This window comes from Drosophila subpulchrella, chromosome 3L, assembly GCF_014743375.2.
Source record: "Drosophila subpulchrella strain 33 F10 #4 breed RU33 chromosome 3L, RU_Dsub_v1.1 Primary Assembly, whole genome shotgun sequence".
Lineage (NCBI taxonomy): Eukaryota > Metazoa > Arthropoda > Insecta > Diptera > Drosophilidae > Drosophila > Drosophila subpulchrella.
Window position 1 is genome coordinate 16,092,242 of NC_050612.1, and position 10,153 is coordinate 16,102,394.

A 10,153-nucleotide genomic window follows, 5' to 3' on the forward strand; every position below is an offset into this window, starting at 1 on the left:
CACTAACACCGCATTTTCTGAGGCAAACTCATGGATACACAAGCGCACACAGATACACGCACACAGGAATCCAGAATGCGCGGGATTTTCTTTCAGTTTTCCCTTTTTCGCCCTGGTGCGAATTATGAGGAAGCCCCCCCCCCGAGTGGGGAAAGAGAAAAACAAATGGCGAGAAAATTGTAATTCTGTTTGCTGGCTGTCATTCACCCACTCCCATCTTGGCCATTTCCATTACCATTGAGTTGGTTTCTTTATTTTTTTTTTTATTAGTTGTACTTTATTGAATTCGCCGATTGAATGAATTGCTCAATGAGCTGCCCGCCGAAGACGTGCGGATGATGAGCAGCAAATTGATGGGGGGATTGCCACGCTTTTCCCTGCCATTTTCCCTGAACCCTCAAGCTACCAAAGTGTTTTTCCCCCCTTTTTTTGCGAGTGCAAAGTGTTGTGGAAATGGAGCTTGTGGTGCGCAGAGTGGCGTAGAGGAAATGCCAAAATGATGACATTTAGTTGGTGTACCAACATGGCACTAAAGTTAGTTGGGGGTTAAGTGATGTTGGATTAGCTGGTAGCTTAGGAAAAATTTAAGAAAAAGTAATGCCATTGCTACTTAGAAGGAAAAAAAGAATAAACTTGAAAGAATAATTATGATTTTTGGTACTTGCTGTTTTGGACATAAATTATTTTTTATTCAGAAACTCCTTCACAAATCCACAACAAAGCCCCGTCTTTATACCCAACCAAAAAGCTGCAGACTAGGTACAGCACGGGTCATCATCGGAGTCCGAATCTAAGTCAGATTCCGAGAAGCAGCACACACTGCAGGACTCGCCATCCGAATATGAGGAGGGCTGAAGTCCCGTAAAGAAGTAATTCTGATCGGCTTCTGTTAACTCTAGTTCTACATTCCCGTATCGCCTGGGAGATCCGAAGTTCTGCAGTTGAATGGCCCGATTGACCAGGGCCCTCAGATGGATGTCCTCCTGCTCCTGACAGGCTCTCAGTTGCTTATACTCCTGCTTGTCCCTGAAAGTCTTGCACTTCTTGTACATCAATCGAGTGGACTTTGCTTTAAGCTCTCGTATAATCAAATTCTGGGCATCGATTTCCTTGACCAACTCCAGATATTCCTTGTACATTGCCTGCTGCTCCTCGTCCTCCGGCTCGCTTTCATCGAGCAGCTCGAATGGATCCTCCTCTTCTCCGTCTGACTGTTCTTCTTCTTCACCCTCCTGGTCATCGTAATCGCCTTCTCCATCGAGATCTTCCTCGGCTTCTTCTCCATCATTTTGCTCATCCTCAGCCTCTGGAGGGGCTTCTTCTTCCTCCACATCAGCCATTTGATTGGGTGCAAAGCGTTAGTTGTATTATAGTGGTATAATATAAACTACATAGCGAAGACAAATTTTGATGATAAAATGTTGAGGTAAGAAGCAAAGTATAGTAAATAGCTATAAAAATGCACAGAGAAAACTATCTAAGAACATTGTTCTTGAATTGAGAACATTATTCTTGAATTGAGAACTTTGTTCTTGAATTGAGAACATTCGTTCTTAAAAACCGTGTAAGTACATTTTGGTATCAATATAAGAACGAATTGGTGAAATGTACTTAAATACCGCGAAATCAACTTGATTCGAGCAAAATAAAAACGTTTTCAACTTAAAAATGTCGTTCTAATTTTAAGAACATTTTCAACTCAAATGAGAACATCAGAATTTTCTCTGTGTGAGACTACTGATTCGGAAAACTAGTAGATCAACTCAAAATCTCAAAGATTTTCACCAACCAACATGTAAAACTAAAATCATTCTGGTAAAGTTTTAACCTGGAGTACTAACGCCATAAAAATGCTGTTTCGATGCTTCAAAGAACTTCATTTTTATTCCTCAAGCACGCCATTTTCTCTAGCCCTTAATGCACGCATTTCCGTTTCCCCCATCGTTCGCCGGTTGAGGGTTCTACTCGTATATAAATTCTTTTTGTTCTTGTGCCATCATGAATTTTATGTTTTATTGCAGCTGTTGCGCTGTCAACGCCCCCGCCCCTCCGCTCCGCTGATTCACGCTTTTATTGGCACAGTGATTTCTGGTGGCTGAATCCGGCGGATTACGCTCCAAGGCGCACCACTCGCTCGCTCCTTCGCATTCGCATTAATCATAAAAACGCTATGCCCCCAACTACAGAATGCAGTTTAATTTGGCATGAAGTGCAGTTCGCGGCAGGGTCGCTTCATCGTTCTATCGGTAGTTAAGCGGTTTATAACCGATAACAACCTGTAAGCCAGTAAAGCCAGGGCGCGCATTTGATGACTGGACCCAACGACACAAGTTTGCTGCTTTTATGGCGTCATATTTTTATGGCTGCATCCATCGCGATAACATCAAACTGGTGCACGGGATGGCATAATGCTTGGTTAGATCTGCATGAAATGTATTCAGAATGTGGCTACAAAGATGGCGTTTTTATTTGTGATGATGACGCCGAACAATGTATTTCCAATGAAAAGAAGTGAAAAAGTGTGCAAGCTCGAAATTTGTTTATGGAATCCTTTAATTATCTGCATATATTTGAGTATTCAGTATTGCAAGTAAAACTTTAGCTTGACTAGTTTATCCACTGCATTGATTCTTGAGCTGTGTGCGATAGTTTTATAAGTATAAATGACTGATGTCTATAAGAAAAGTATTCAATTCGATTCAATATATTGTGGAACTCTTAACTGACGTATATATTTAAGGTTAATACTAAAATATATTTGTTTTCCTTTGACTTCTTGTAAATCAACATATACTGTGTTTATGCTATGCCCATTTCATGAAATCAATTCATGAAATGAGCAAATTCGTGTGTGCATAAAGACCATTTCATGAATTCGATAACACACGAAAGTTGACTATGAATTCAGTCCCAATTTATGAAATGCTGAGGCACAGCCTACTTCACAGCCTACTACTTTATAGAACTCTATATCAAATTCGAAAAATTTGACAGCTTTACTAATATCATTTCATGAATTTGTCTGTGTTGTATAAACAGGGGCTATTATAATTTCATGAGTTGGAGAATGCATGAAATTCATAGAATAAACATAGTAATAGTTACATTAAATTCCCTGGACTTTAATCCTTAGTTTCTCAAGTGAAAACTAAAGCATTTCTTACCCAGCCACTCGAGCGCGGATTGAAGTCTGTTTGTGTTTTGCTGGTTAACCTTCCGTTTCTGGTTTATTTTTGGCATTATTCCCGCAGCCATTTGCTCGCGCGTCCCTGAAAATGACAGTTGGATTAGCAGCCAGCACACTCACACACACACACAGCACTCAGTGATGCCACGAATTCCCGACCCTCGTTATCCTGGCCAAGGACGAAGCATCATTAGGCCCTGGGCTTCCTTGGTCCTAACACAGTTGAATGCTCTTCGATTCGCTTGAAGTCAGATTACGCATACGACGCGTTAAACGCTTTAAGACTGCGCCATCCATTGTAAATCAAATAAAGGACACAATTTCATCTACAAAGTTCAGAGCAAACATAGGCCGCCTCTATCCACCGGCACACACATCCTTTGATTTTCCCTGGACTTTTCTTTCCTTTTACCAGGGATCTCTTTCAGCCTGTGTGCAAGTTGCACATCAAGTTTTCTTCTTTTTTTTTCGCTCAGTCTTTTGTTTTCTTTTGTCTTGCATCATTTTTTTTTCGCCGTGCTATTGTTGCAAAGGAGAAGGGCCGGGTTTTGTTTATGCCTCTACTGCATAAAATGATTTCATTAAAAAAGTTGTAAACTTTTTCATTTAATTTAACTGCAGCAAACAACATCTTTTGTGCAGCCTTTCTTCTTCTGTGCTTTTCTTTCGCAGCATCTGCTGCCAGGATTCAGGCCCAGACTTAATCTGCCCGCAGCCCCCAGCAAGCCCCTATTTTTTTTTTTTGGATGGGTTTCAATTAAACTTTTCCATTTCAATTCATTGTGAATCTTGCAATCTGCTTATCCAAGACTTCCCCAGCAGGTGGTGGCCACTACAAGTCGAGATAAAATCCTGATTTGTGACAAAGAGGACTTGGTTAAAGACCTCTTACAGCTGCAACTGCAAGTCCGTTGGATCTTATGTGTTTTCCTTGCTTATCTAAAATATAAACCAAATTAAATATACCTCGTGCCTGCCCCAATTTGACATACATCTGATAATTTTCCCATCTAATTCCCATAATTTTTCATGCTCCATCCCCTCGGGTATTTGAGCTGTCGACTCCAGCGGAGCTTGACTTCCTTTTTTGTTATTCTTTTTAATCATCCAACATTCACAGAACATAATTCAATTAGGGCCATAATATAAGGTTCGTGTGGGGGGTGGGGGTGTGAGGACAGGGCGTGCTGGGACCCTCCTCCGCCTCCCCCCGGGCAGCTCCTCGTCATGTGGCACGACAACATGTCGTATTAGTAATATTTAAACACAAAAGCTCAGCAAATGTTGACATGCGTTGCCATTAGACGGACGTAGCGATGCATTCTGACACGCACAAGGGATGACTTCGAAGGGCGGGAGTGGAAAACGGGTGGGGCAGACCTAAAAGGAAATTCAATTTTCGCACAAAGAAGGTTAAGAGGCACAAAAAAAAAAACAAAAGCCGTACGAACCCAATAATAACAACAATAATAAGCTGCTTAGGAGCTAGCGATGCGAAAGTGAAGAAATGCGTTGTAATTCCACATGATGAGCTGTGGGTTGGGGGATGGTAACACCAAGCCACCCCCCCCCCCCTGGGAGGGGGCTGCTCGCGAGGGGGGGTGGCATTAAGCCACTGTGTAGCTTGCATGTCAAGAAATGCGGTTGCATGTGCCACGAGCAAAACTACTCTCCTCCGGAGGCGACACACTCCCGCCTAAAAACCCCCTTCGACTGCGCCACTCACAAAAAACACTGCTGTTTTCATCTTTGAATGAGAAAAAAACACAACTAACTTCTTCAGATGTCGATCTTTATGGTTAATTTCACTTAAGTCGAACAGTTTTTTAAGAATATTGTATCTTTTATATTATAATTTAAGTTTGTTAAAGAAAAAATATATCAATAATATTTTTTCAAGTGCACAAGAGTGGGTGTGTGTTTCCATGTGTGTTGTGTATATCTTTCTATGAAATGTGTCATGTTGACAGCGTGGAAATGTCACTCATGCGGCATCGTAATGAGTTTTGCCAACGTCAGCGACGCTGCAACAAATTCAGCAGCAACAAATGTACCCCAGCAAGTTGTTACTTTGGTGGCCAAGAGATAGGAGCAGAATAAATTCCTTCGTTACGTTGCTTGTCCAAAAGCCGAAATGGAAACACTGAAATATTGAAAAAGTCTCCTTAGCCATAGCGTAGGATCAAGCGACTTAAAGCCCTGAACACTTTAAAAATATTTTTAAACACAATATTAAATAAATACTTATATATATTGTTTAAAATATTTAAATATATGTGAGCCTTATAAAGACGTCTAAAGTTTTTCCGCCTTTTTTGTATTACATAACTGCATCTTGCACAACCCGTTTTATCTTAACATTTTGAAAACTTCACATTTCCAAGCGAAACATTACAAAGATAGTACACATTATTTCTTGGCAAGGCTGGCATCAATTCAAAACTCTCTAGAGAAAGGGGAGAAAGGCAGCGATGGCGATACCATGAGTGAGAGACAAAGCCAAAAAAAAACCCACCAGAGAATAAGAAGAGAATAAATTTGCTGTTGGCCATCAAAAAGTGTTTTGTACAAGTGGGGGTGGGCCCTTATTTTTTCCACCGCCCGCCCACCTAAACAATGGGCCTAACCAGCACCACCCCCACCGCCCACACACATATAGCATACGACTATGTGTGTATGCAGTATGAACGGACGTAGAACGTAACTGTAGACGTAGACGTAAACGTAGACCGGAACCGAGAGGAAAGTAGAGAAAGCAGAGCAACCATCGTAGAATTTCCATTGTAGTAGAATTTCACAATAATTGCAATGCAGTTGCACTAGAGCACACACAGACAAATATAAATATATATAGTAAATATAGTATAGTTGTGTAGTATGCTCTATATACTTTTCCCTTTTTCGGTCAGAGCGAAACAGAGATACCAAGAGAGTAGGGGAAGCGAGAGTGAAAGAGAATGCAGCGAGGAAAATATCGATCGATTTTTAAATGAATTTAGGTCACAGCGACCCTAGTCCCCAACCCTTCAGCCACTCGAACCCCCTTTCCCTGGGGCAACTGCAGTCGCCCCCCGAGGACCGTGGTGTGTGTGTGTGGGGGGGGGTTTGCATCTCGTAGATACAACCGAAATGAAAATGTCAGCTGCCTTCTGCTCACGTAACTTATTTTAATTCAAATCAAATGGGGAAAATAGATTGAAATGGAGGCGGCTTTCCTGCCTGTTATATTTTCCTTTTTCGGCAATGTCTGGGGAACAACATGGAGGTAGTAATGGGGGGTTGGGTGGGGGGAAGCAAGCCCCACACGCACTCCGCTTTTTCCATGGCCTTGGTTTGGCAGCAGGAGAAACTTTAGTGCATTCGAATGGTACACAGAAAGCATCTTTAAATATCGGAAAAATAATAATGATAAGCATTATAAATATGGTAAAATAAAAATGTGTAAACATTTTATTAAATGTAATTCTTCAAACCCTATAATCTATTATTATCGACATGGATTAAAAAAAGATCATTTGTAGGTAAAACCTTAAAAATGATATTCATGATGAAGTATAGGAAAAAGGCAATATACATTAAAAGCCAAACTCATCCGTATAAACCAGGAATGCTTTTACCAAACCTAGCTGAAGTGACTTTTCCTCTGCAAGACATTTCTCCAAGTGCAGCTTAGCACCCGTGGACCTCTACCCCCCTGAATTGCCCATGCCAGACACGCGCCATCAGCATGTGCATTTTACGAGCCAAAAGGAAAGATGACAGGGGGGGGATCAGGAGAAAGGGGGCGACACATTGTTGATGTCTTGGGAAAAACCTGATGTATGCTGCTACCCCCGCTGAATGATGATTCCACCCAAACCCAAACCAACGTTGCAACTAATTTTACGTTTTTATGACACTCCCGCTACGTGATGCGACGGAGCATGGGAACATGGGCTAAATCATAGACAGTCGCCGCGACTGAATTCAATCACGTGTGGCCAATAAAAAAAATTGAATACGAATACGGGATCAGCGGAGTGGCGGACTTAGTTTTTGTTACTCTCAAAATGAGCTCAGGTTAAGTAAGTGAAAGAAGTTGAGGACACACAAAAGTAGCTGCCCTTATCCTCTGTAGTCCTTATACCAAGTTCCGCACCACCCTTTGAACTTTTGCCCAGACTCTTGTGGTTTTTTTTTGACCAGGGAAAGAGGACACTTTGTTTTGTCCTCAAGGGAAACGCCTTCATTTGGGGTTTTACAGGCACTAAAGTTCTGTAAAAGGTTATGGGAAGACTGGCACCTGTTTGAGCATTAAACAATTCCATGGCTTATAACTTTTTAATTAAGAATTTCCGTATTGATTTTCTGGCGGCAAATGACTATCCCATCAGGGCCACCCTTTAGCTGTCATCCTATTTTCCATTCCATTCGATTCCCATTCTAATTATGCAATATCCTCTAGGAACCCGTAAACTGCACCTGTCACACCTTGAGGCGCCGCCTCCGCTGCATTCGGAAACTGGGTTAACGATAAATTACAAATGGTGTCAGGTCCTAGTTAGGGACCTTGCCACGCCCCCGCCCCCGCCCCCTGACACCTCGGAGGCCAGCTGGGTGCAAGTGCCCCACCGTGCTCCAGTTTCGCTCGTCACTCGGCGCTCGGCGATTCGTGCTCTTGGCCAGGCCATGATCTACTACCACAGTTGCAGTTTCCACTGCTGCCCCTGCCGCTGCCTGCTGCTTGGCCTCCCTTCCAAGTTGTCTCAAAATGCAGCGAGCCAAAAACAAAACAAAATATTTCAAAGAGATTAGCGCAAGTCTTGGAATACACTTTCCAAGTCAAAAACCGCGTATCATTTTTAAACAAAAATCCATGGTTAGGCATCTTAAGTCTTTGGGAGAGCTCTATTAAAATTCTTTGATATACCCAAGAGATTTTATATTTCTATATTTTAATTCTTGTCTTTTGAATTATTAAATTCTTTGGTTAAATTGGCAATCAGGAAATCTTTATAAAATTATCAATGGTTTTATAATATTTTTTCAAGCCAGGCTTCGTTAAAATTCTCAGAAAGTCCCGAATTCTTTTTAATGTTTATCAGTTTCAGTACACAGAGAGAAATATCCAAGAACATTGTTCTTGAATTGAGAACATTCGTTCTTAAAAAACCGTGTAAGCACAATTTGGTATCAATGTTCTCAATATTAGAACGAAATGGTGAGAAGAGAATAGTTAAGTAAACACTACGGACTGGACTAATAGTTTATTTGTTGAGATATACAATGCAAAATTGATTCGAGCAAAATAAAAACATTTTCTATTTAAAAATGAGAACATTTTTTAACTCAGATGAGAACGTTAGAATGTTCTTTGTGTAGATATTATTGCACTTATACGATATTGTGCGGTTTCGATGTAACATTTGATGTTTCTTCAAAAAGTGCCAGATTTAGCAATACTCTTTTGCAGACAGGGTAATCCTACGCTTACGAGAGTAACTACGTTGTACGTGGCAAGTTGCAAACGTGCCTATGAACCAGTTGCACCTCGCCGTCCCGCTCTCGGGCACCGTCTGTCTCGCTCTCCTCGAGAGCAGTCGGCTGGGGCAAGCCTAACTAACCTCCAACGCCCGGCCAGACCAAACAGACCGCCCTGACGCCCTACTTTCCGATAACTGGCAAGGTTCGGCCTTGATGTTCAGCACTGACCCCCTTTCGTCTCACTCGCTCTCGACTTTGTTTTTGATTTCTGCAAATACTGCTCCATTTGTCAGAAATTTTGAAGGCGAATTACAGAAACCAAGGCGAAGTCATCAATTGAATATCTAAGTAGAGTCCTGCGAAGACTTTGCTTCCCAGGCAAATATGTTTAGCCATAGCCTTCTTGAAATTCAGGTCAAACCGCACCTCTAGTCGGGGGAATATGACAAAACTAAAAACAAATCGAAATGGATTTCAATTTGCGGTGCACCACGATTTGATTTTTCCGTGTGTTTGATTTGTGGTTGACTCGGGGGTCAGAGTGAAATGCTATTTCGGGCGGAACAAAGAAAACCGCCGGGCTAATCCTTCTATTCAGTGAATCAGTCCCCCTTCAGTTGCTGATTCATTGGGGCAACAAAAGAGAAACTTCCAGCGAGAATAATAAAATTAATTTCAACTCTGGCCGCAGACGAACTTCGCTGCTTGGGAACCTCCTCCTCCGCCGCTTCTTTCGGGGCATTCTTCTCTGGATTTAGTCGGTTTGTTTCTGGTGGATGTTGCGGCAGGTCGCAAATATTCAGACGCAGCCACATTGCCAGACGATGACTCCAGTGAGGTCTTTAAACCAGCGGTGGAGTACGGCTGGGATCGCTGTGACTAAGGAAATTAAGTTATTACTTGTGATGACCACAAAAGTTTTATAAAATTCCTTATATTCTAAAAAATTGCGAGTTAAAGATTAGTAAGGGTTAAGAAATATATTATAAGAAAGCGGTTTCATAGAATATCAGATTAAATATTGTCCTTCGATTAATTTCATTCTATTTAGTTTATATTGGTCTATAATATCGTTTCACACTTTCATCCAAAGTCCGAACATTTGATTAATCAACAGCTATTTGTTTGGCTTATTTTTACTCATAGAAATAAAACTTAATGTTTCTTGCCATTAAAATAAAAACTACAAAAATTCCTTATCAAGACTAATATTTTTTCAAGCATATGTACTTCAAAAATCCTAAGATCTAACCAAATAAATGTACCTTCAAAATTTCGCCATTGGTTGGATATTGAATCTGGTTTACCTACAAAGAAACATTTACTCAACATTTTATATACACATTGAGTCGAATTTCTTTCCACACAATTACTTCAATTTCAACCCTCTCTCCAGCGCAGTAAATCACATGTTTGATTATCTCATTTCTTGGCTATCTCACTGAGAATCCCTCATCCCGCTGGTAGTAATGTCCTCGACTGCAGAGAATGCATTTTGGCATT

At 41.2% G+C, this 10,153-nt stretch overlaps 1 protein-coding gene across 1 annotated transcript; it reads right to left on the bottom strand.

Moving 5' to 3' along the window:
• Positions 1-658: 658 nt before the first annotated feature.
• Positions 659-1,428, bottom strand: LOC119552712 (pescadillo homolog). The gene has a single exon (XM_037862461.1). The coding sequence runs from the start codon at positions 1,338-1,340 to the stop codon at positions 756-758; it is 585 nt and encodes a 194-aa protein (XP_037718389.1). The 5' UTR covers positions 1,341-1,428; the 3' UTR covers positions 659-755.
• Positions 1,429-10,153: the final 8,725 nt, after the last annotated feature.